Source organism: Canis lupus, chromosome 36 (genome assembly GCF_011100685.1).
Source record: "Canis lupus familiaris isolate Mischka breed German Shepherd chromosome 36, alternate assembly UU_Cfam_GSD_1.0, whole genome shotgun sequence".
Lineage (NCBI taxonomy): Eukaryota > Metazoa > Chordata > Mammalia > Carnivora > Canidae > Canis > Canis lupus.
The window spans coordinates 5238223-5265425 of NC_049257.1; the positions used below are offsets into that span (position 1 = coordinate 5238223).

The window sequence follows — 27203 nt, forward strand, 5'->3', positions numbered from 1 at the left end:
CCAGACCCATGACCGTACTTTTTGATTCGAGTTTGAAAAGTCCCTTTGTTGGTCATTTTCTGATTTACAGGCAAGTACCCAGAATAGGTAGTGAGTGTACATACCCATTACTCAGCGTCAACAGTGGTGATCGCTTTGCCAGCCCGAGTTCCTAGGCTTGCTTGCCGCGGGTCCGCACAGGGATTGGTGGATGTGAATCCGTTTGCTTCTGGGCTTTGTCGCACCGACTTCATGTTCTGTGAACCGGCTGTTTTTTCAGGTGCTGCCCTTTCTTCTCTGGACAAAGAAGGTCTTTCGGCCTTAAGCTGGGCTTGTCTGAAAGGTCACAGAGCGGTGGTCCGGTTTCTGGTTGAGGAGGGAGCCGAGATAGACCAGACAGACAAGAATGGCCGCACACCCTTGGACCTGGCCGCCTTCTACGGTGACGCAGAGACCGTAGGTACCCGCGGGTGGTCGCGCTGTCCACCTGCGCGCCGGGCCTGTGCCACGGAGAAAGTCGGGGGTCCAACCATTCCCGGGGGTGTGTGAGGCCGTGTCTGAGTGTGGTCAGTGTGTATGAGCGTGCTGTGTTGTAGCTTTCATTTTTTTCTCTTATTGTGTGGCATGCAGTCTGTTCTAGAACTTTAGTATAAAGTTAGTTAGTTAGTATAAAATTTTAATAGACTCTCAAAACCTTCAAGATACACAATTACAGACTATGTCTACAGCAGATGCATAATTGACTATGTATACACACATGCATATGTAGTTTTATTTTCTTCTAGGAACCCATTTAAATAGGATTCCTGTACAGAGCATTTAAAAATCGCTTTTTCCATGTATATAGGAAATTACTAGTGAAATAATTATCTGGCTTGTTTTTAAATGGATGTGGCATTGTCTAGAAATAATATAAAATGCCCAGAACGCTATGTTTATCTCTTTGCCACATGCCCGAGTCTGAGATAAGAAGGGGCAAAACGTGAATAAGCTAAGAACCATAAAATGTCTTTCCGTGCAGAAACCATGCTTTTGTCGGGTTCCATATCCCAGGCTCCAAGCAGGTGTTAAAGGAATGTTCGACTCCTTGAGAGTTACCATTTTTGAAGAATTAAATATGTTTCATGTGCAGATTAGCCAGGGAAGACAGATCCTGCATTGCTGGAAGCCGGGGAACTTGGAGCAGAAGTTGTCCTCACCCTGCACATCTGAGCCTTGATGCTTTTAGAAGGCAGTGATGTTGGGTTTAAATGGTCTCAATTTCCTGGACGGTGTAAATTGTACTTACTTAATGTCGATTTTCAAAAACAGCTGTGTAACTAAACCTCACATATCTATACTTTTATTTTTCAGCATATATTACCTTACCAGGTCCTAGTGTATCTGCATTAGGGAACAGGGAAGGAGCTTAGCATTCTAGTGTAATTTTTTTTTTAAATTGTGGTTAATAAACACAACATAAAATTTACCATCTTAACCATTTCTAAGAGTTCAATAGTGTTAGTATACTTCAATGTCCACACTTTGTCCTGTAAAACTGAAACTCTGTACCCATTAAAGAAGGCCTCATTTCTCTCCTCCTCCAGTCCCTGGGAGCCACCATATAGGTGGAGTCCTAGAGTATTTGTCCTTTAGTAACTGGTTTATTTCACTTAGCATAATGTCCACAAAGTTCATCCCTGTTGTAGCATGGTCTGGGATTTCCTTTCTTTTTGAGGCTGAAGAATATTCCATTGTAGGTATGTCACATTGTGTTAATCATTTCATCTGTCAGCGAACATTTGGGTTGCTCCCAGCTCTGTTATGAATAGTGCACTTACGAAGATGGGCACACAGATATCTTCAAGATCCTGAAAATTCTTCAGAATCTATTTGTATTGTTTTGGATATGTACCCATAAGTGGGATGGCTGGATCAAACGATAGTTCTGTTTTTAATTTTTTGAGGAACCTACATATTGTGTCTAGAGTGGTCACACCATTTTACATTCCCATCAACAATGTACAAGGGTTCCTGTTCCTTCACATCCTCTCCAACACTTAATCTATCTTTCTCCTTCCTTTCCTTCCTTTCCTTCCTTTCCTTCCTTTCCTTCCTTTCCTTCCTTTCCTTCCTTTCCTTCCTTTCCTTCCTTTCCTTCCTTTCCTTCCTTTCCTTCCTTCCTTCCTTCCTTCCTCTCTTTCTTCCTTCCTTTTTCCTTTCTTTTTCTTTCTTTTTTTTCCTTCCTTCCTTTTGATAACAGCCATCTTAAACCTAATATCTTATAGGTTTCATTTGCATTTCCCTGATGATTAGTGATGTTGGACATCTTCTCATATGTTTGTTGGCCATTTGTGTCATCTTTTGAGAAATGTCTTCACATCCTTTGCCTGCTTTAAAATTGAGCTATTTGGGTTTTTTATTGAGTTGTAGAAACTCTTTATATATTATGGATATTAATCCCTCTAGTGGCATTTTGAACCCCTGGTGGACTAACAGATTCACATGAAAATCTAAGCTGGCTAGAGACTTCATGTCCAAGTGACTGCTTTCATACTACATCAAATCAGTCTATGTACCATGGTCTCGAATCTTGCCTCTTTACATACCCAATAATTGAGGGTCTTTCCTAAGCCTTAAAGTGAGTTATAATTGGGTTTATCTGATCTCAAGCTGCAAGCTTCTCCAGCTTGCTGTACCCAGGCAGTGTGGATCTGAGTGTTTCTGAAGTGCCCATTGCTGTAGCCTGCCAGCTCATTGGAGCTTTGCAGAGTCTGCTTCCTAAGTAATTGGAGACGAAAAGATGATTGTGGCATCTCTGTGGCCCGGGAAGTGGATGTGCATGTACTCATCTGTGGTATATGGATGCATGTACCTAACATGTCCCTCCTTGGGAGTGTTCACCCGCCTTCCTCATGCTAATAGAGTGGGTTTTAGCGAGATTGCAGCTCCTCTGTTTCTTTTTTTTTTTTTTTAATTTTTTTTTTTATTTTTATTTTTATTTTTTAAATTTATTTATGATAGTCACACACACACAGAGAGAGAGAGAGAGAGAGAGAGAGGGGCAGAGACACAGGCAGAGGGAGAAGCAGGCTCCATGCACCGGGAGCCTGAGGTGGGATTCGATCCCGGGTCTCCAGGATCGCGCCCTGGGCCAAAGGCAGGCGCTAAACTGCTGCGCCACCCAGGGATCCCAGCTCCTCTGTTTCTTGTCAGCTTTATTTCACATTAGGATCCTTAATGGCCAGAGGTGTAGAGGATCTCAGTAAAGCTAAGACTGCCAGCACCTCCCCAAGAGGCAGAGGTGGGTGGGTGTGTAGCACTCTTGCAGCGACCCTTCAGGGCTCTGTCTCTCCCACCATAGGTCCTGTATCTGGTTGAGAAGGGAGCCGTGATCGAGCACGTGGACCACAGCGGCATGCGCCCCTTGGACAGAGCCATTGGTTGTCGAAACACATCTGTAGTGGTTACACTACTGAGAAAAGGAGCCAAATTAGGTCAGTAAATACCCCGTTTTGGCAGCAGGACGGGGGGTTACCCTCAGATTCTAAAGTATGTCGGGGACCATTAGAGACTTACCTGCTCCCAGATTAAGAAGTAAGATGTCAGGTGCTTAGAGATTGTGTTTTTTCCCTCCTCTGTAAAGCTCATTTGATCACAGTTGTCCAAAATACTTAAGTGGTTCATAACATTATCACTGCAGTGTGGGTAGAAAGCAGCAGCCAGTGTTGAAGGACAGTCTAGAATTGTAGGGCATTAGGAGTGCCCGGGAGCAGGGCAGGGAGCCGTGCCGTTCATCTCTTGGGGGGGGTCGGGGGGGCAGGTATCATGGTTAAGAATGTGGGTGGCTCTGCTGAGCAGCTGAGTGTGGGAACCACTGTCCCGGAGTCGTCCCAGCCGGGCGGGTAGGGCACTGGCAGCCCCAGCAGTTCTGTGGAGGAAAGGCCACGGGATTTACTGGAAACAGGATGGGGGTCAGTTGAGGACCGTGATGGGGCAGGAGGGACTGTTGTGTGGGGGGGAGCCCCTTTTGTGTGTTTGGTCGGAAGTGACCCCCCACTCAGAATGTGTGGGTACAGAGCAACCGGAAGAGGGCTCTCGGCAGGTAGTGATCACCCCGGCATGTTACACAGGGGGAAACCAAGGCACAACTGGGGTGGATAGTTTCCTGAGGGTGCTAAGGTTCGGCAGAGTCCGTGTTTGAGGAGGAGCAGGTGGCTCCCGACGCTGCTCTTTTGAAGCAGCGTCCCCGCCGCGCTTAGGAGCGGGCTGTGAGCCGTAGGGACGCGGGCCTGGTGCGGGGAGGATGGGCCAGAGCCCGCCTGCCTGAGAACACCCTCCACTCCCCAGCCCCAGGGTTCCCGCAGGAAGCCGAGGAGATTACAGGGAAGCTGGGTTTAACTGAGGAGGGGGTGGGCATGGCTGCTCCGATGCCTTCGTCCCCAGCGCGTCGCCCCGGAGTCGCAGGTGTGTCTGGTCCAGCCTCCCTCCCAGGCGCTTGGTTCAGCGTGAGGCAGATTTGAAGGGAGACCAGCTCCCCGGGGGCCACTCCGTCCCCTCCACTTCACTGTTGTCTGGAGGCTGCAGGACACACTGTGCCGCCGTCGGTGACCGTCGCTGCGCTCGGGCTCAGAAGCTGCGACCTCCTTCCGGCCGGAGCGCTGCTGCGCCCCTGAATGCGTCTTTGTTTTGCAGGAAATGCCGCCTGGGCGATGGCTACTTCCAAGCCTGACATTCTGATTATACTTTTACAGAAATTGATGGAGGAAGGAAACATGATGTACAAAGTAAGTGGTTCCCCCCCCGCCCCCCAACAAGCAGCCCATGAGCAGCCCCTCGGCCTGGCGGGGGCCGGACCAACCGTCCCCGGGCTCGGGATGGCGCTCAGCGGCCTGGCCGGGCTCCCAGGTCCCCGCGGCGGGCCTGGAGGTGGCGGCCGCGCTCCGTGGGGGCCACTACTTCTGCGGCTGTGACTGAGGCGGCAGCCCTGGTGGGAGGCAGAGCGGCCTCAGGCGTGAGAGCCTTCGTGCACCGGGTCGTAGACACACAGGAAAGGGACGCTCAGGAGACGTTTCAGGAGAAAAGAATCGTTAAGTCTCCTACGACTATTAACTTAGTTTTAACATCCTTTAGCGTCTGCAATTTGGAACAGTTTCCAGAGCTTTCTTTACTTAAGATGACCAAGGAATATATAAATACTCAGGAGACATTTTTTCACCGTTTTCTCTTAGAAATGGAAATATGTGGGTGCCTGGGTGGCTCCGTCGGTTAAGCGTCTGCCTTCAGCTCAGGTCATGATCCCCAGGTCCTGGGATCGACCCCACGTTGGGCTCCCTTCTCAGTGGCAAGCCTGCCTCTCCCTCTCCCTCTGCTGCTCCCCCTGCTTGTGGTTTCACTCTTTCTCTCACTCTCTCAGATAAATAAAATCTTAAAAAAAAAAAAAGAAGAAATGGAAATAAATTTAAGGACTAATAAATTAACTTGAAAGTAAAAATTTTAAAGTTTAAAGTGAAATTTCCAAAATAAGACCTTATAGCTCAGAGGTCAGCAGACCTTTCCTGTAAAAGGCCGGACAGCAGACATGTTAGGCTTTGCCATGTGGTCTCTGTCACAGCTCCCTCGCTTTGCTGCGGGGGCATGAAAGCAGCCACAGGTGACACATGAACGAACGGATGTGGCCGTGTCCGTCAGACTGCATTGTACAAACGGGTGGCAGGCCGGGGTTGGCGGGAAGCTGTAGTTTGCTCACTCCTGGTTTAGGGAGATGCTCAGGCCATTTATGTGTGAATCACTGTTCTTTCCAGGTCTGTGATGAGATGATCAAGTGTTTTGAAAACAAAACACAAAACCTGCATTATGACCACTTTAATTAATCCTTTCACAAGAGGCTGTTGCATGGGCTACATTTAGTTTTTTCCTTTTCTTTTTTAAATAATAACAAATAAGTAGGCATCCAGCACAACCCAGCAGGGTTTCTGGCTAAGAATCCTTTTGAAATTGAGTTCAGAGTGTGTGTTGTATCTTTGAAGTGGTTTTAATATGAATTTTGGTAGGCAATTATGTTAGAAATATCAGGCCATTTTCAACAGACTTCATACCTGCTGTGCCATGGAACTGACTGAGCAAATGGATTTCTTTAGCCTTGAAAATGACGTGCAGTGCTGTTCGATCTTTTAAAGCCTGTACTTTAGTTCCTCTTCAAAGAAAAATTATGATTCTACAGCGAGCTCTAGGTTTCTCCACAAGACCGTACTTGCCTTGAGAACCGTATCATTTCTTCATCTGATTTCTAGTACACTTAGCATTAAAGCATCTGTAGGAGACGGATCATTTTGGAAATGGTTTTCAAAAATATATAACAGGGGACACTGTGTGACTCAGATCAGCCACCGACTCCTGATTTTGGCTCAGGTCATGATCTCAGGGTCTGGAGATGGGCTGGAGTTGGGCTCCGTGCTGGGCGTGGAATCTGCTTAAAATTCTCCCTTTCTCCTCATCCCCACTGCTCCTGTGCACTCTTTCTCTCTCTCAGAAAAATAAAATAAAATATATATATATACACAGGATAATCTGTTGTATTAATAGTTATCAGTTTGGCAACGTATGGGCTGCTTCCTAGAAAACCTGTGTTCCTTCCCGAAGCCCGAGGCCAGAAGCCGCGGGGACAGTGAGCCGATGCTGGGCAGCCGGGGACCCGCGTGCCCTGGTGGCCGTGGTGGCCCCGGGGGAGCCTGTACCTCCTGGAACATCAGGAAAAGGCTCAATTTCTTTGCTTTCTGGTTCCTAGAAAGGGAAGATGAAAGAGGCGGCCCAGAGGTACCAGTACGCCTTAAGGAAGTTTCCTCGAGAAGGATTCGGAGAGGACATGCGACCCTTCAATGAACTCAGAGTGTCCCTCTATCTCAACTTGTCTCGCTGCCGGAGAAAAACAAACGTAAGCTGAGCCCCGGCCTGTGCCTGGAGTGTTTGCCCGTGGCCTAGGCCAGCCCGCCCCGCGCTCCCGGGGCTCCCGGGGCATCTGTGGGCACATCCTCTGGACACGGCCTGCGGGGAGCCGCTCCTCTCGGGGGCGGGCGGGCGACCGCTGCCACGACGCGCCTCCCGAGGCGCTGGGAGATGCGCTGGGGGGGCCGGTCCCAGAAGGCCAGGGCGCCCAGGCTGAGCACGCGCCTTCCCGTCCGCCTGGCGTGGGGTGTGTTTGCTCAGAGGCGGTGCCCGCAACCGCAACCGGGTAATCGGTGACGAGCGCGGTAACTCGTAACTAGTCGACTCGATTCAGTACTTCCTCCCTCTGCGGCCCCCGCCCGCCCCCGCCCCCACCCCCGCCCCGAGCCGTCCGTTTCCGTTTCTCTGCTGGATTCTCCTCAAGATACTGTTAAGGTTTGGCTGCCTCCTGACCGAGGAACGAGGTCTGAGGGTGCCCCTCCGTGCGGGCCCTGACCCGTGTTTGTTGTCCACGCTAGGACTTCGGCATGGCCGAAGAATTTGCTTCCAAGGCCCTCGAGTTGAAGCCGCAGTCCTACGAAGCCTTCTACGCCAGGGCGAGGGCCAAGAGAAACAGCAGGTAGGGCGGCTGTGGGCGGCGCCCGGTAGGGTCGGGTCGGGTTGGCCGCGGGTTGGTTTCCGGTTGACCTCGGGTTGGATTCGGGTTGGATTCCGGTTGACCTCGGGTTGACCCCGGGTTGGCTTCGGGTTGGTTTCCGGTTGACCTCGGGTTGACCCCGGGTTGGCCGTGGGGCTCGCGGGCTCCCCAGCGGCCCCTGGCGCCTCCCGGGCCTCCCACCCCCTTGATACTGAATCGGAGCTTCCGCGGGCCGGGCCTGGACGTCGTCAGCAACGGCTGCGCTGGCTTCGGCCGCGACGTCTCGGGAGCGGCGCCCGCCCCGCGCTCCGGGGTCCATCCGTGCCCGCGGGGGGCAGGGCGGCGGGGGGCCGCGAGGGTGCCGGCCTCGCTGCTCCGGGCGGGAAGCGCGCCCACCGGGGCGGCGAGTGACGGCTTCTCCTCTGCCCGAAGGCAGTTCGCGGCGGCGCTGGCGGACCTGCGCGAGGCCGGGAGGCTGTGCCCCGCCAACCAGGAGGTGCGGCGGCTGCTGGCGCGCGTGGAGGAGGAGTGTCGGCAGCTGCACCGGGGCCCGCCGCACAGGCCGCAGGGCGCGCCCGCCGCTGTCCCCGGGTCGGACGAGGACGAGGCCGAGGACGAGGACGAGGCGGCCGGCGGGCCCGCGGCCCTGGCCCTGGCCCTGGAGGACGCGGAGGCCGCGTGGGCCCCGGGGGCGGCCCCGCCCTTGGCGCCCAGGCCCAGGCGCCGCCGCGCGGCCCGTCGCCCTACATCCGGAACCTGCAGGAGGGGCTGCAGCGCCGGGTCAGGCCGCGTCCCCGCGCGGCCGGCAGGGAGGCGGGCGGGCCCCGCGGGAGGCCGTGGCGCCGCCGGGGCCGGGGCTGGGGCCGGGGCCGGGGCCGGGGCCGGGGCTGGGGCCGGGGCTGGGGCTGGGGCCGGGGCTGGTGCCGCCGGCCGCCCGCCAGGCGCAGATCGTCAGGACCGGCCGCACGCGGGCGCCAGGGCGCAGGGGGGCGCACAGCACGCTCCCGCCGGCAGCGGCCCGGGCCACGGCCCCGCAGGGGCTGCCGAGCGGCTCCTGCCGCCCGCGCCCGCCGCCCCGGGGAGCCACGCGGCCTCGGTCGCCAGCTCGGGCTCCTCCGGCTCCCCGTCCGGCAGCGTCAAGATGTGCGGCTCCACCAGCAGCTTGGCCTCCGGCGGCGGCGGCCTCCCCGACGGCCCCGAGGCCCGGGTCCGAGAGCCTGCGGCCGGCGCCCCGCCCCCCGCGCCCGCGCCCGCGCCCGCCCCCGCCGAGCCCCGGCCGCGCAGCACGCCCTTCATGGGCGTCACGGACAAGACGGCGAGGTCGCAGCCCCAGGGCCACCCCGCGCCGCGCGCCCGGGCCCTGCCCCTGCCCGACGGGCTCCTGGCCCTCGCGGCCTCCGCCGCCGGCCTGCAGGCCCTGAGCGCCGGCCCCCCGGGCGGCGGCGTCCGCGGCTTGGCGCAGGGCCGGGAGCGGGAGCGGGAGCCGGAGGAGCAGCCCCGGCCGGGCCCGGCGCGCCGCGCGGACATCCGGGCCCCCAAGGCGGCCCCCGCCCCGTGCCAGGAAGGCGCCTGCGTCGGCAGCGAGGCCCGCAGGAGCCACCTCCCCTCGGCGAAGCCAAAGCGGTCGTTCATAGAGTCCAACGTGTGAGCCGGCGCCGCGCGGCCTCCCTGTGGCGGCCCAAAGGTTTTCACGAGAGAAACGACCTCAGCCATGGGTTTTTTTTTTTTTTTTTTTCCTTTTTCCCTGGGGGTGGGGTGGTGGTGGATCAGATGTCCTGGATGTATTTAAAATGTGGAATAAAATTTTTCTGACAAATAGTCACCGTGAATAATGCCGACCAGAATTAAAAGCTGTCCTCAGTCATGCCTGTGGAGCTAAACGTTTAAGACCGCCCCAAAGACACGAACTCCCGCTTCTCCCTTCCGAGCTGCCCACCCCCCCCCCCCCCCCCCCCCCGCACCCGCCTTTAGCCTTTGCCGTGAGGTCGGAGCGTGATACTCCCTAGAGGACGGGCCTGGGCCTGACCCCTGGCGCGGCCTCCGGATGACGGACCTTGGAGTAGATGGAACTTCCAAGTCTCCGTTCCATTGAGTCAAATCCCAACTTTTATATATAAACATATAAAAGTTTCTAGCTGAATGTGTGACTGTAAAGTTATATAGGTGATATTTTTTCGTTTCTTTTTGTTTTAGCAAAAGACGAGGACATCCAAATATTGTACCCTTTGTAGTAGTTTCCCTAGAGGATTAAACGTTTAGTTCCATGTTATGGTTCTCCTCAAAAATATTTTTATAGCGCCTTTTTTGGAACTATATTCCCACTTCATGGTGTTTTTAATGTTAGGAAACAGTGTAAGCCATTTGGAATCATGATTGATGGTCAGGTTGGATTTAGGCTAAAACCCTAAGAACGCCGCATTCTTTCGGATATGTAAATAAGCTCTCAACTGGTTCCCAAACTGCTTTTACCAGTGGTGTCGCACTCCTGGAACAAGCGTTCCAAGGTCCTTTAAGGACAGTATTTGATTTGGATAGTTAAGGTATGGTTGGTTGTTGCTTTTGTTTCATTACACAATCATTACTTTGTAGTCACGTGTTGTACATATTAAATAGCCAACTTGTATTCAGACTTTGTAAATAGAACTCTTTCAAATACTTAATCATAAAAAAAGCTCATGTATTTGCATGTTCTTTGTAAGCTTCATTCATGCTGGTTATTGCACTGAACGATGTATTATTAGGGCATGTTAACAGTATACCAGTAACAGCACTTTATCTCGTTTATATGAACACCTTTGAGGTGCTACTTAAGTCCAAACTGATGTATTATTCATCTGTAAAGATAAGGTACAGGAATGAACCTTGGTTTAAAGGTATTTTTATATGAAAATGGTGCGCTATTGGAGGATGTTAAAATGCTAAATTGAGAGAGGTGGGAGTATAGTTGTTTTATATGTTGGGATGTGAAATTTATTTTCTAGAATTGGGGAGAAGGAAGTTCTATATTTACAGAATGTTTTAAAAACGAATAGTTGTCATGAAGTTCTTGTAAGCATCATCATGGTTTTGTACAAATAGGAAATCTGGTGTCATTCTTCAACATTTGTTTCTGAGTGTGTACAGCGTACTTTGTACAGCTTTCTTTTTTTTTTTTTTTTTTTTTTAGGCTTTCTGTGAGTTTTGCTATAAGTACTATGGCTTATTTATTGTTCATTGTTTTCTTTAATATTTGTGAAAGTCTTACTCTTTTGTTATGTAGTTTTGTTTCTGCACAACTACTGTACTTTTCCATATGGAATAAAGAATATTAATAGAATTTGTTTTGTATTAAATGAAACAATGGATAGAGACTGTCCTGATGACAGCGATCTGCCTTCGCTTACTCCTGGGTGATCTTGTTACCCTAAAGAAATAGTGAAAAGTCTATTTTTATAGTAATAATATCAGACACATGTTTAACCTCATTTGATAATTTCAGAAAAAGTGTGAAGCTTCGAGATACCCCAGAACATTCAATGGTTAGCATTAGTCCTTTGTGCCTGAAACAGAATTCCTGTTCCAGAAATCTTGGGGTCTGTTTTTCCTGGAAACAGGTACCTTCAGTAGTATAACTCTTTAAAAACACTTTGGCAATTCACCGAGCACTGTGTTGATTATAAACGTTCTTCACATTTGTAGTCTTTCAGTTAAAAGGGTGCATACATCATACCCACATATCCGTCTCAGAGTAGTGGGAATGCGAGTGAACATCAAACTGGGCTGTACTGTGATAAAACCCTGATGTGGAATCTTGAGTCAGGATATCCCCTAAGACTCCTGCAGGTTCCTGTCTGGGGATGGCTGTAAGGCTGACTAAAGTATCTGCAGTCCTCCTTTAAAGCCATATATTAAACTTGGGGGTTAAAAACACAAAAACAGGTGGGAGGGAAAAGTGTTAAAGATGTTTGGTCACTGCCCCAGAAAGAAGTGAAGTCTTCTTGGGAAGCTACTGGTCAGTCAGTCCTGAGGATGGGGCTGTGGGCAGGTGAGCACTGCTCCCATGTAGTCCTCAGTGAATGGCTCGGCCTCGGGGGTGCAGTACAGAGGCCTTGTGGGGCCCCTTCCTGTGGGCGGTTTTGGATTTGGTTTGTTTGCTTGTATGTCTGGGGAGGAGGAGTTGTCTGGTTTTGGATTTGCATTCATAAACGGAAGCATTTCACTTGAGTAAACTATTGGCGTCTTAGTTTTCAACTATCTTAACAAGAAACTATGGTGAAATGAAAAAGTCGCCGCCTTTTACACGTTTAAAAGATAACCAATCTTTTATTGTGTTTTCTATCAGTGATGTCAATGATTTTTAGTAATTTTGATGTAAAAAACCAATCCACCTCCTTTGGAAAAGTCTGTCAAAAAAAATATATTTTGTTAAGATTATGTTAACATACTTTCTCTGTAGAACACAATAGAAAAACACCTAGGACCTGTTCCTAGCCTTCTTTTTGTCTTCACTTGAATGTAAGAAGCTTGGGTGGTATGAAAAAAAAAATCCTCTTGTAGAAAAATCACAGGATCGTAAATCCCAACTAGGACACAAAGGAAATAAAATTCAGTAATCCATTAGGATGATGGAAATTTTACAAAGCAACTGTAAAGAAAAGCCATTTTGAGATTTTTGTGGTAGTTGGCTTTCCACAATTCTGTGACAGAGCAAATTATAAATCTGTAAAATATAGAAACAGACCAAATTATACATAATCACATTACTTTTTCCCTCTCATTTCTGAATTTTTGAACAGCTTAGATGAGGCTTTTGAGCCCTGACTGCTCTTACAGTTGAGTTCCATCTAACATGCCTTCCTACTCATGCCTTCCATTCTGGGACACAGGTTAGGGCAGGTACGTAAAGTCAATGCCACCTCAACATTGTGACCTTGAAGTTTTCTGCAAGGGAATGCTTATCAGGATGTTGTATTAAGAGCCAGCCTATTGTGTACAAACGTATAGTTACCCTAGCTTAGACTGTTGTATGATAACTTCTGAACTCTAAAAGGAGGCTGGTTTGCTACCTTATTTCAACAAAGTCAACTTGACATAATTTATTCCATCTAACTTTGTACGCAGGTTTGGGACTTTGGGGAAAAATCATTACCACCTTGCAAATTGAGAATCCAACGAAACTGCTCATTAAACATTTCAAAATGATTTTTTCAATTTAGTCCTAAACAATACTACAGCTATTCGGTTACAAATTCCCTTTGAAAGAATTCCAAAGAGTTACCAAATTAATGACCATTAACTAGGATTTCAATGTTATGTTCAGATTAATCTTTAGTTGTAATGAAAATATGACCTATATCTAGCAAGAATAAATTTGAGCATTGCAATTTTATGTCAAAGTGAAACTTTATTTCTCTACAGGTTAAAATTTCTTTCACTAATACAAAAAGGCTATTGTAGTAAAACCAGAAAAGTCAGGTATGTTATTTGGTCCATATGATTTGAAGAAAGTTTTTAATAGGTAACTAAATTCATGTTTCTCCTGTCTTGCTTTTAATGTCTGATTACCATTTACCTTTAAATCATTCAAAGGAGCTCACTGAAGAATATAAACAATATAAACAGTTTATTTTTGATGTGTCTCTAGCCAGCGGCTGATGGCCATTTTTAGAGTCCTGTTTGGTGTAAGTACCATCGAGGGAAGAATGAGATTCGTCATGGGACTTGTACGTTTCTTTTTGCTGATCCAGTTTTCCATTGCTTCCTTTTCATATGAATAGCCATCTAAAAGAAAACCACACAAATTATTTGCAGTGTAGGATAGGGAGGCTGGGATTACTAAAATGAGTGGAGTATACCAACTCCACTGCCAAGGCCTGTATTGTGGTTTCAGTGGTGGTGCTGTATCCCTACTCCTAAAATACTGCTGCCATCACATCCTCTGTTCTGCCCTCTAAGATCCATAGAGACTGCACAAATTACCCGGAACAGTGTCCGTGTTTTACTGTGCTCCAAATTCAGATGTAGCAGAAAGGAAAACAGGAAAAGAGCCAGCTAGAGAGGAGAGTGGTCGTGAGATAAACTGCCTTATTAGAGCTGTTAGCTACGTGTGGACAGCATATGGCTAAAGATAAAAGGGCCTTAGCAAAACTCCCTGACCTACTGAAAACCCAGGGAAACGGATACCAAGAGATTAGAGAGCTCATCCCATGACGGACTTGATAGTAAAGGGATTTATGATTTAAAAAATTCTCTGGGCTGTTAATATATGTTTGTGCAAAATTCTTTGCCTTTGCACATATAAAGATTGGAGTTTGTGCTTCACTATTTTTTTACTCTTAGCTCGTTTTACTCTTAGCTCGTTCTCTTTAAACTGAAAATCTTAGTTCCTGATTATATTTACACATTTATTTGCTTTAACTTACAATGCACACAACAGTTTCAAACTAACAATGTCCTTATATCACTAACACAGGACCATCAAAGAAATAGACGATTTCTTTCTGGCTCTTTGTGTCACCAAGAATAGATCCACTAGGATTTTCTAACTGAAATACTGTGTTTGAAAATCACTTGTGGGGGGGAAATTCTTCCATTTGGTTAGGTCACCAATTTGACATAAAATTGTTTTCATTTGCTTCCCTTTATCCTCTCAATTTTTAGATTGGTTTTGCATGATTTAACTCTGTAAAACATTAAAGTGATTTCAAAGTAAAAAAATGTAAAACAAGGTACATTTGGAGGAGTCCCTTCTATCTCCAACACCTGTTCCCCCCCATCCCATACAGGTAACCGTGCAGAGTTTTGTTTGTCCTTCTGTCTTCTTGAAAATACAAGCCCGTAGGTGTGTACACACTGTGCACGTACATAGAACTCGCATCCTGTACACTGTTTTGTACCCGCTTTAACTAGATCCCTTACCTTTTTATTCCGCCCCTCCCAGCCCCACTCCCGCCCCCACCGCCCAAGTCCAATGCTTGGCTGTATAGACGGCTACCTCGGTGGCTTCCAGACTTCGCCTCTTACAAATAGTGTTGCTCTTATTTTGGGGGGGGGGGAATTCCAGAAGTAGGACTGCTGCGTTGAAGAGTACATAATGTTGCTAGATAAGCCAATACTTCCGTAGGAATCCTACCATTTTAACTCCTGTTTAGCTCTGTGGAGGAGTGGTTTTTTTTTTCCCCTCAAGAGCTTCAAGAGAACACGTTAAACGGGATTTTTCACCAGTCTCTCATGAACAGTGCTATATCAGGTAACTTTATTTTTTCTTTTTGTATGTTTAAGAGCCATTTGCTTTTCTTTTTCCTGTGAACTGTTAATGTTTTTGGCCCCTTTTAATTTTAGGAAGGTTCCATCCTTTTAAGACATTGAAATATAATTGACATGCTCGTTTCAAATGTACAACATAATTCTTCACTATATTGTGAAATGATCACAATAGGTCTCAGAAAGTTCCATCTTCACACATAATTACGGATTTTTCCTTTTTGTTCTGATGGGAGACTTGTAAGAATTCTGTTAGGAGCAGAGTGGACAGGGAGGTACAGGCTTCCGGTTCAGGAATGAGTAAGTCACAGGAGGAAAGGGACAGCACAGGGAATAGTCACTGGTACTCTAACAGCGCTACCTGGACACAGGGCAGCTGCATTTTGTTGAGTCACTGTGTTGTGTGCTTCAAACTTACTGTGTCAACTAGATTTCAAATTAAAAAAAAATTTTTTTTAAAAAGATTTTATTTATACAGGCAGAGGGAGAAGCAGGCTCCATGCAGGGAGTCCGATGTGGGACTTCACCCTGGGCTGAAGGCAGGCGCTCAACTGCTGAGCCACCCAGGGATCCCCTCAAATTTTTAAATTTTTAAATAGATTTTATTTATTCAAGAGAGACAGAGGCAGAGGCAGAGACACAGGCAGAGGGAGAAGCAGTCACCGTGCTGTACACTATATCTCTAGGACTAACTGTAGAACTGGAAGTTTTTATCTATTAACTACCTTCACACTTTGGCCCATTCCCCACCCCCTGCCTCTGGCAACCAGCAGTCTGTTCTCTGTATCCATGAGTTGAGTGTATGGTCTTAGATTCCATGTGTATCTTTCTCTGACTTATTTTACCTAGCACAATGCCCTTAGGGTCTATCCACGGTGGCACGAATGGCAGGATTCCCTTTTTTTTTTTTTTTAATTTATTCATGAGAGAGGCAGAGGGAGAAGCAGGCTCCCCCCGTGGGGAGCCTTATAGGGGACTCGACTACGGATCCCAGGATCACACCCTGAGCCAAAGGCAGATGCTCAAGGGCTGAGCCACCCAGGCGTCCTTGGATTTCCGTTTTTATGGCTGAATTCTATTCCGTTGTGCACATACACATTTTCTTTATACGTTCATCCATTGATGGACACTTGGGTTATTTATATGTCTTGGCTATTATAAATACTGGCAATGAATGTGGGGGTACAGGTATCTTTTCAAGTTGTTAGTGATTTTGCTTCCTTTGAATACCCATCCAGAAATGGAATTGCTGGATCACAAGGTAGTTCTATTTTTAATTTTTTGGAGGAATCTCCATATTTTCCATAGTGGTTGCACCATTTTACATTCCTACAAAACAGTGCGTAAAGGTTCCTTTTTCTCCATATTGTCAACCAACATTTATTTGCTTTTTGATAACCATTTCTAAGTTATGAGGTGATCTCTCATTGTGGTTTTATGGTCCCCTGATGATTAGTAATGTTGATCATCTTTTCGCGTACTTGTGCATCTGTATGTCATCTGTGGAAAAATGTACATTCAGATCCTCTCCATCCTTTTTTTCCCTAAATAATAGTTCTTTGTATATTTGGAACATTAACCCTTATCAGATATGTGATTTGCAAATATTCTCTCCCATTTCATAGGCTGCCTTTTCAATTTGCTGATGGTTTCTTTTGCCATGCAGAAGCTTTTTAGTTTGATGTAGTCCCACTTATTTTTGCTTTTATTGTTTTGCTTTTACTGTTATATCAAAAAACTCATTATCAAGACAGATGTCAAGGGGCTTATCACCTATGTTTTCTTCTGGGAGTTTTTTGGTTTCATGTCTTTACATGTCTGTAACCTGTTCTGAGTTAATTTTTGTATATGGTGTGAAATAGTGGTCCCATTTCATGTTTTTGCATATTGGCTGTTGTATTCCAAGCACCATTTACTGAAGAGGCTGTCCTCTCCCCATTGTATATTCCTGGTTCCCTTGTTGTAGATTAATTGATCATATTCTATGTGTGGGTTTATTTCTGGGCTCTATGTTCGGTTTGTCTATGTTACCTGTTTTTATGCCAAAACGATACTGTTTTGAAACTATACCTTTGTAATACAGTTTGAAATCAGGAATTGTGATGCCTCCAGCTTTTTTTCTTAAGATTGCTCTGGCTATTCAGGGTCTTCTGTGATTCCATACAAATTTTACCACTGTTTGCTCTATTTTTTGTGAAAAATGCCATTGAGATTTTGACAGATATTGCACTGAATCCAGAGATCGCTTCTGGTAGTATGCATATTTTAACAGTATGCTTTCAATCCATGTCTTTCCACTTCTTTGTGTATTCTTTAGTTTCTTAATGTTTTCTAGTTTTCAATGTACAGGATTTTTTTTTTTTTTTACCTCCTTGGTTAAATTTATTCCTATATATTTTCTTTTTGATGCAGTTCTCAATAATTTCTCTGAGAGCTTGTTTCTAGTATACAGAAGGCAATAAATTTCTGTGTATATATTTTGTATCCTGCAACTTTACTGAATTTGTTGACTAGTTTTAACAGTTTTCTTGTGGAGTCTATAGTTTTCCATATATAAAAACACGTCATCTGCAAATAGAGATAGTTTTACTTCTTCTTTTCCAACTTGGATGCCTTTTACTTTTTTTTTTTTTCCTAACTTCTCTGGCTAGGACATCCAATACTATGTTGAGTAAAAGTGGTAGAGTGGGCTCTCTTATCTTGTTCCTGATCTTAGCGGAAAAGATAGCAGCCTTTCACTGCTATGTTGAGGTATATTACCTCTATACCTGTTTTGTTGAGAGCTTTTATCATAAACAGATGTTGAATTTTGTCAAAGGCTTTTTGTACATCAATTGAGATAGGATTATTATTTTTCATTTTGTTAATGTGTATCACATTGATTTACAGAAGTTGAGCCATCCTTGCATCCCTGGAATAAGCCCCACTTGATCACTGTGTGTAATCCTTTTAATATACTGGATTTGCTAAAATTGAGGAATTTTACATCTATGTTCATTAGGGATATTGGTCCATAATTTTCTTGTAGCGTCCTTGTCTGTGTTACATCAAAAAACTTTTATTATCAGGGTGATGCTGCCCTTGTAAAATGAGTTTGGAAGTTCTCCTCTTTCTGTAAGTTTGAGGATTGGCTAGTTCTTGAATATTTTTTATATCTTTGGAAAAAAAAACACTTCATCAGTTTTTCACATATTTCTCTTGGATTTTGAATCTAGGTTAGGAAGTGTCCTTATTTCCAGATTATCAAGGAATTTATTTACATTTTCTTCTGGGACTTTTTTTATGTTTATATCTCTAATTCATTTGAAATTTAGATGTGCAGTTTAAGATAAAGCCAGTCTTATCCCTTTCCGTATGGCTAGTCGTGAGAACACTACTTATTAAAATAATTTATTGTTACCACGGACTTAACATATGCCGTTTTTATCACTCACTAAATTTTCAAGTGCACGTGGTTCAATTTCTAGATTTAGAAAGATATATATTTTCCAGTGTTCTGTCTATGCATGTGCCAATCCCATTCTGTGTTATTTTTAAATGCTTAAAACATGCTCTGATATCTGATAGGACTATTGACACTCCTCTTTATTTTCTAGGTTACTTGTTGTGTGGTCTTTCCAATGGAACCTATTCATCATCTTCTGTATCACTAGGGAAAAAATCCAATAGTGACACCCTGATGGCATGTAGCTTCCTATCATCATGGTATGCTTTCCATTTGTTCCAAGTTTACTTTGCAGGGAAGTTTTATAATTTTCATCAGGACTATCTGATATATTAAGTCCTCTGTTGTACATTCTTTTTTAAACTGAAGTTGGCATATGCTGTTTCATATGGTTTGGTAAGTCTGTATACTGCTGTGCTCACACAATAGCATAATATACAGTGCTATTACAGTATCCTTGACTGTATTCCTTATGCTGTATCTTTTATCCCCTGACTTATTCTATAAGTGGATGACTATCTACTGCTCCCCTTCACCTATTTTGCCCATTCCCCTACCACCTTCCCTTCTGACAATCATCAGCTGTATTTATGGGTCTGTTTCTGTTGTTTTTAATTCCACATATAAGTCAATCATATGGTATTTGTCCTTCTCTGACTTCATTTAGCATAATACTCTCTCGGTCCCATGTTGTGGTAATGTTATACCTTTTAATTGCTTTTGTTTACATATATACTTATACACACATAAAGGCTATTGATTCCTCTTTAATCTGACTTACTAAATGCTAATGAGACTTATTAAGCTGTTGTCTCTCAGCTCCAAACTCATGCATGAGAGGGAGGACTCTGCATGCTGAAGCCAGTATAATTCAAACCACATTTCTGCTTTGCCAGTTGGCTCCTTGTCAGATTTTGCAATTGGAACCTCTATAGGAAGACAACAGAGTGAAGTACCTGGCCATGGCCCTTCATCTGGCAGCAGTAGTTGGTTATACTCTCCAGATATTTTGCTTGCATCATTGTAGGTACTGCCCAAATAGGTCTTATCCTTCTCCTTTTAGAGGCACCAGCTGGGTATCTACCCCTTCTTAAAGGCCTGAATTCTGGTTCTGGGAGACCTATGTGAGGTTCTGATAACCTCAACTTCCTTTTGTTCTCTAGAGTCTGAGGGATGGTAGATCTTTCTGCCAGATTCTGTTATTGCCGTTTTCTTTTGAGGTACACTTCACATAAAATCCACCCTTTTTAGTATGCAATTCAGTGATTCTTGGTGGTGATGGTTATATAACTCTGAATTATACTAATTTCAAGCCGTTTTCATCACTCCATAAAGAAACCCTGTACCCCTTAGCATTCACTCTCCCCTCTCCTAGCAACCACAAATCTTTCTCTACAGATTTGCCTATTCTGGACACTTCCTATAAACAGAATCATACAGAATGTGGCCTTTGGTGTCTGGCTTCTTTCACTTAGCATAAAGTTTCCAAGGTTCATCCATGTAGCACGTTTATAAGTATTTGTTCCTCTTATAGCTGATTAATATTCCATTGTATGGATATAACACATTTTATTCATTCAGTAATCATTCTTTCCACTTTCTGGCTCTTATCAGTTTAAACTACTGTGAGCATTCGTGTATAACTTTTTATATGAATGTTTTCAATTCTCTTGGGTGTGTATCTAGTACAATTGCTACATCACATGGGTAGCTATGTTTAGCTTTTTGAGGATCTGCCAAGCTATTTTCAACAGCAGCTATACCATTTTACATTTCCACCAGCAATATTTCTGCAAATCCTTCTACCACATGTTTGTCTTACTAGCGGGTAACCAAGTGGCATCTCAATGTGCTTTTGACTTTCATTTCCATCATGACAGTGGACATCTTTTCTGGTGCTTATTGGTCATTTGTGTATCTCTTATGGAGAAAGGTCTATTCAAATCCTTTGCCTTGGGATCCCTGGGTGGCGCAGCGGTTTAGCGCCTGCCTTTGGCCCAGGGCACGATCCTGGAAACCCGGGATCGAATCCCACGTCGGGCTCCCGTTGCATGGAGCCTGCTTCTCCCTCTGCCTGTGTCTCTGCGCCTCTCTCTGTGTGACTATCATAAATAAATAAAAATTAAAAACAAAAAAAAAAACAAATCCTTTGCCTATTTTTAATTGGATAATTTGTCTTACTATTGAATTTTAAGAATAGTTTGAGTAGGTAAATATACTCAATTTTTACTGTATTTATTTTTAAATATTTAATTTATTTATTCATGAGAGCGAGTGAGGTAGAGACACAGGCAGAGGGAGAAGCAGGCTCCTCGCAGGGAGCCAGATGTGGGACTTGATCCCTGGACTGGGATCACACCCTGAGCCGAAGGCAGACAATCAATGGCTGGGCCACCCAGGCATCCCATCCCTCAATTTTTATTTTTAAAAAGTTGAGTATAGGGGCCTGGGTGCTTCAGTCAGTTAAAGTGTCTACCTTCACCTTGGGTCATGATTCCAGGGCTCTGGGACCAGGCCTTACAACAGACTCCCTGCGCAGCAGAGAGCCTACTTCTCCCTCCCTCTGCTATTCCCCCAGTTTGTGCATTCTCTCTCCGTGTCAAATAAGTAAAATCTTAAAGTTGAGTATAACGAAAACCTTAATCTTATATAGTACCATCACACTGGCCTATTACTGATAGTAATAATATTAACATGCACATCTATATGGAATATTTGAGTTCAATAACAGCTCATTCATTTGCCACCAGGCTAGATAAATATAATAGACTGTTTTTGACCTTCCAGGTGAAAGGGGCCCACTTTTGTTAATAATTTCCTAGTTATATTCCATTGTGGTGAGATAAAGCTGTTTGTGTTAGTTCTGGTAGTAGTAGTATCTGGTGTTTAAATATGGTTAATATTTATGGATGTCTCTGTTTAAAAAAGTGTACTTTCTATTTTGAATGTTCAGGATTTGGTAGATAGGTCTATTCTGGATTGACAGGTATGGTCAAGTCTGTTACTGTGCTTCTTTCCTTAATTGTTTCTGCTTTACAAAAGTTGTTGTGTTTGAAACTGCTTATCTAGTAATAGTCATTATCTTCATTGAGAATTGTCTTCAGTATTACAAGAAAATACCCTGTGTCTTAAATTTTTCTTGGTCTGAATTCCATTTTTGCAGGCATGTAATTACTCCTTCTTTTTACTTGCAATTGTGTCATTTTTGCCTATCCTTTTATTTCTAGCCTTTCTGAATCCTTTAGGTTGGATTGTGCTTTGTTAATCTAAAATCGTTTTTTCTCTTTTGGGATGAGTTAAAATCAAACAGTAGAATTATGGAACAATAAATTGATAATATTTATCATTCATTATATATCACATAAATTTTCACTATAGAAACTGGTTTCATAAATTTTAATGCTTATGGGAGGCATTTTTGATCTGCTGATTATTAACTGATGAAAAGCCTATCTGAACTTTTGAGTATTTTCTTGGTCTCTCCTTAATCAGTGAGCATCTTCAATTTTTCATATTCTCTACTCTATTTTTTTAAAAAAGACTTTGATAGAGTGGGAGCACCCGCCGAGGGAGACGCACACTCCCTTGCTGAGCAGGGAGCCCACTGGGATCACGACCTGAGCCTCCATTTTTAATTTTATCTGTGCTATTAGAGCACATTACCGTATAATATTTTGTCACTTTTAATGGAATTCCCATAAATGATTTTTTCCTTGCCTGCTTGTGGATTGTTAATTTCTTGGGTGGTGGCAGTGAGGAAAATGTCAAATCATTCAGTCTATGGTGGTACAGGTTTCCTACTATAACAAAGTGAGTTACACTGGCCACAGTTTTATGTAAAGTTCAATAGCAGCTTTTCATGGTATTGTCTTATTTGATTAACAGGAAAAGAATTTGGATCAGATCTAGCATTGCTAATGATATATAAGGTATCACACTATTCTACTAAAGTTCATTCCAGAGTAGTAAAGAGCTACCAAGCAAAGACCACTTCCTTATCTCCAGATACATACAGACTTTCGTGTAAAAATGAAAAGGCACTGAAGCATTTTTATACCTAAAAATTATACTCCTGGTTTCTTTGAAAAATTCATGCGTGAAGTTTACTACTAGAGTTAGCTTAGTTGAAATCAAACGTGTTGCTGGTGGGGAAAAATGACAATTTTTAAAAGAATATATAGTACACATTCAGTATTAACTAATATGTTTGCTTGTTTTTCCTACTTTTTAAAAATTTTTATTCAAATTAAGAACTGTACCAGCTAGTTCGAGGAAGTAAACAATATTTAATGATTTAATATACTCAGATGACCAGGTATTGGTAAAATAGCAAAGAAATGGTGCCTACTATAAGATTTGTTTCTTAGACTTCCATTTCTGGTAATAAACCAGGTTAAGTAAACTCCCAAGTTTCTGTATTATACTTAGAAATGTGACTAAGGGCAGCCCTGGTGGCGCAGCGGTTTGGCGCAGCCTGGGATGTGATCCTGGAGACCCAGGATCGCGTCCCACCGTGGGCTCCCTGCGTGGAGCCTGTTTCTCCCTCTGCCTGTGTCTCTGCCTCTCTTTCTCTGTGTCTATGAATAAATAAATAAAATCTTAAAAAAAAATGTGACTAAAATGTCTTTTTACATGTACAGCTGACTTCAAGGTTCAAATGGCTTCACCTTTATGAGCTCACTGGCTTGGGCTCTGAATTTATATTACCTTTGTCCAAGAAAAAAGCTTGCTCAGTCCCTGTTGCTCTGGGAAATGGACAAAGCAAGCCCAATGCCGTTCTGGAACTATACGTCCTCTTCCTGCACCGAAATTCCACAGGTAATACTTGACTGAAGGTGAAAACTCATAGACAACAAAGAGCAGGCTTAGGATAGCACAAACCTCAGGAAATAAATACAGCTTCTGAATATTTCTAAAATAAGAATGAATTTATGATTACTGTTCCAAAGCACTGTTACTATGTTAACTTATTTAATCTGCACAACAATCTCATGAAGAAACTGATGCTTGAATAACTCCTTAGTTATATGACCTTGGAGTGACAGAGCTGGGATTTAAGCCCAAGCAGGCTGGTTCTAGAATCCGTGCCTTTAAACTACATGCTAAATCAGATTTCCAGAAATGAAAAACTACTGACATTAAAATTACGAAGCAATGTCAGAGATTAAGGTAGTTCTACATTAAGGCTGAAGAGATAAGGTATATAGAATGAGAATGGCTGAAAGTTTTCCAAAAAAGATAAAAGGCACAGAATTCCATTCAAGACAGGCTATGCACTCTGAATGAGAATTAAAAATACTTTCAAACTGTTTGAAACAAACAAAATCAGAATTAAACTGACATTATACTTGCACAGTTACAACAGACACCGGAGTATGTTCCCTCTATATAATTGAGAAAAAACACTGTAAAAGCTTTAGAGAAAAAGCAGAATGGTCAGATAGGGTTTATTAGCTTTTTTTCCAGCCTTGAAATGATGAATTTCAATGTGAACACTGATTTTTTTTTTTTTAACAAAGCTACCTAAATGAATTAAATGTTCAGAACAGACTTGAAAGCAATAAAATAGATGGAACACCTGACTAACAAAGTTTTCATTTCTACCCCCTTTTTAGGTTTTCTGTAGTTCTAATCAAAATGTCAATTAGATTTTCTTTTGTAGCATAACAAGATGATCCTATAACTTATCTGGAATTGGGAAAGCCAATTTTATTTTAATTTTATTTATTTATTTTTGTCCACTTGTTTTTATAAGGGATTGAAGATTATTCTCCCTTCACATGGATTTTCTCTACACCACAGGCTTTTGCAAACAAGGCATTTCAGGCTTCAAATGAAAACAATCATCCTTTAATGAAAAATCTGAGAAATGCTTTTCTGGAGTTTCTGATCCTGGAGACAACTTGTTATAAGTCCTTAAGGCAAATGCCAGGAGTCAAAGAAATTGTAGAACTGTCTCGGAATGTAAACAATAAAATCGCTGACCAAGGAGTTCTATCAGTGGATGAAAACTCCTCACAAAAACACCTATCTAGAGAGTACCAGCTTCTTGGTTTTTGAAGTTCGTGTGAATTTTATGTCCTAGAAGCACTGTACATTGTTTCCTTTGTAGAGACTTCCGTAGTGGATAAAAAAAAGTTCATGATGTTGCTTAAAAAAAAACCAAACCAAACCAAACACCAACCCTAGCAAAGAGAAGCTACTCAAATACTAAGCAGTTCTGAGGTTTGTTTCAGTTTCATATTTTTCTTTTGTGGTTGGCACAGGGAAAACCAAACTGAGAAATCATAATGTTGGAGTATTTTAAGGGCATGCTATCGTAGATATTAACAAGTTTAAAGTGCTCAGCTCGATGCCACATTCCAGGATAGCCACCACTGGATTCTTTTTCTAAATTGCCCATGTTTACAGGTTCCACAAATACCCCTGAAGTCTTCCCGGTGTGCTTGGCAATGATAAAATTCATGGCAATATCATCACAGTTTTGGATTTCATCTATCAAAGCATGGAGAGCAGCAGGCTGCCTCTGAAACGGGTCAAGGTATTTGCTATTGAAGAACGAGGCTCCAATCAGCACCATAGAGTACCGGTCACCATTTCCAAACCCCGGGGTTTGCAGTTCAAAACCTCCATAACTGTAGATGCCTGATGAAGTAGAGACATGCTTTCTAGGAACAAATCCTACAATTTGATCAGGAAATTGCTGCCAAACTGAGAAAGCAAAAACAAGGTCTTGGGTGCTAATTAGCGTGTCATCGTCTACCATAACACTGCATTGGTTTCTAGTTCAGGAAAGACCTGGAGTCGATTTCTTATCCTGTTTGTTGTCTGTAGTTTGAAGATCACAGGGACAGGATGCGGCCCTAGAGAATTCCATAACTCGTCTGGTCCCTTCTCCCCAACATTGTTCCACATTACAATCACTTTATGCAGATATGGCACAGCCTGATAATGATTTAAGAGTCTCAGTAAGAGATCTGTTCTGTTGTATGTCTGCATTATTAGAGTAAAGGAATACAGAGTGGACTTGCCCTGGGATTTTATTTCCCTACGCAAAGTAAGCATCTTGTCTTCCTTGATATTTGGAAGTAAAGTGGTCAAACGAGCAGCAGCGCGAGGATGACCACCAGAGAGAAACGAAGGACTCCAATGCCCATCACTCGTCCGGGAAGTTTGCAGATGTGGTAATACTTCATTACGGTAAAGTTTTAACTTTTTAAAAATTTTCTTTAATTGATAGGAACAGAATCTCTTGGTGCTCGAGTGCAGAAGATTGCAGCGGGGCCCGCTGATTTATTCACTTGCAGCTTGGATCTCACAAAACGGAAGGGGCGTCTTGCTTGCTCATTTTTTGTGTTTATGGTGTGTGGGTGCTTTTGGTTTGGTGGGTTTTTTTTTCCCCCTAAACCCAGAAGCGTGCACCCATCCTGCCTCATTCGCGGAGTGATAACCCAGGAAACGGGCAAGCCAATTTTAAAAAAGAAGATGAAGCATAAATCAAACTAAGAATTTAAAATAGGGCAGTATCTAACAGTATTAAGATTTTATCCAGTTGGGGGATCCCTGGGTGGCGCAGCGGTTTGGCGCCTGCCTTTGGCCCGGGGCGCGATCCTGGAGGCCTGGGATCGAATCCCACGTCGGGCTCCCTGCATGGAGCCTGCTTCTCCCTCTGCCTGTGTCTCTGCCTCTCTGTCTCTCTCTGTGTAACTATCATGAATAAATAAATAAAATCTTTAAAAAAAAAAAAAAAAAAAAAAAGATTTTATCCAGTTGGAATATTTAAATAAGTGTACCTGTGTATACAGTATATGAGGAGTTTCTTCTACAGAATTACTTGGAAAAAGCTGTTCAACAGAGTATGAGTTAATTTACGGCACATTCATACCATGAAATACTGTCCTGTAGTTGAGAATGAAGTAGTTCTAAATATACTAATGAATACTATTTGGTCTGTTAAGTAAATACAATTTTTAAAGTTTTTATCATATCCCTTTGTCATAGAATAAAATTATAAATAAAAAAAGATCTGGAAGGATAGATCAAAGTAAGAAAAGCCTCTACATTTTCAAAACCTATTTCTCTATTGCTTGTTTATTAAGCATAGGTGGCTTTTTTTTTTTAAAAGGACAGATATAATAAATATACTATGTAAGAATGCTTCTAAGGCAGTCAGTTTAACACACAGAAGAAACACTGGGGGATAACAGCCAAAAGGGACATATAATCAATTCAGAAAAATTGAGGAAAGGATAAAACAGAGCTAGAAGAAACCAAAATCAAGTGGAAACACGCTGGAAGGAATGAGTAGATAGATGGATCACAATATACAGAAATCTACTACATTGTTTAAAAAAAAAAAAATCCTTCATTTTTACTTATTTAATCCCTAACACCCAACATGGGGCTTGAACTCACAACCCCAAGATCAAGAATCACATGCTCTATTGATTGAGCCAGGCGTTCTGAGGACAGATATTTTAAAAATTACTTTAACTTCAACTATATGTATGTTTTCCACAGGGAACACCTCTAAAAGTAATGCAGGAAGACTAAAAATAAATGAATGGCAATTCTCCCTGGATTATACTAAGTGAAAAAAACTAATCCCAAGATGTTATTTACTGTATGATTCCATTCATATAATATTTTACAAATGGAGGACAGATGAGGTCTGAAGAGAGCAAGCAGGTGACAGATAAACTATAAAAAGGCAAAGGAAGGTTTAGAAGTTTGGAACTGTGTTGATTGGTGGTTGATGCTCAAATCTCCAAAAGGGACAAGCTTGTAGAACTTAATGCACATGCATGGTACTGGGGAAATCTATGCTTGATAGACTGCATCAATGTCTATATTCTAGTTGTGATATTCTATCATATTGCTGGCACAGAACAACCAGGCAAAGTGTATAGGATCTGTTATTTTTTACAACTGCATGTGACTCTTCAATTGCTTCAATAAAAATAATAAAGGGTAACA

General features: G+C 43.6%; 2 protein-coding genes and 1 pseudogene across 6 annotated transcripts in view; 1 reads left to right on the top strand and 2 right to left on the bottom strand.

Moving 5' to 3' along the window:
- The window catches only part of TANC1 (tetratricopeptide repeat, ankyrin repeat and coiled-coil containing 1), a 223726-nt gene extending 216200 nt beyond the window's left edge, over positions 1 to 7526 (top strand). The window contains exons 22-26 of the mRNA XM_038584592.1: positions 260 to 435; positions 3323 to 3455; positions 4654 to 4745; positions 6746 to 6892; positions 7422 to 7526. Coding sequence (XP_038440520.1) covers positions 260 to 435; positions 3323 to 3455; positions 4654 to 4745; positions 6746 to 6892; positions 7422 to 7526 — 653 coding nt within the window. The remainder of the gene's footprint in view (positions 1 to 259; positions 436 to 3322; positions 3456 to 4653; positions 4746 to 6745; positions 6893 to 7421) is intronic.
- Positions 7527 to 12903: 5377 nt separating this feature from the next.
- WDSUB1 (WD repeat, sterile alpha motif and U-box domain containing 1) overlaps positions 12904 to 27203 on the bottom strand; it is a 48619-nt gene continuing 34319 nt past the window's right edge. For all 5 annotated transcript variants that reach the window (XM_038584594.1, XM_038584596.1, XM_038584593.1 and 2 more), the window contains one exon: positions 12904 to 13300. In XM_038584594.1, the coding sequence (XP_038440522.1) occupies positions 13143 to 13300 (158 nt within the window). In that variant the 3' untranslated portion in view covers positions 12904 to 13142. The remainder of the gene's footprint in view (positions 13301 to 27203) is intronic.
- Positions 20565 to 25772, bottom strand: LOC119867812 (annotated as a pseudogene).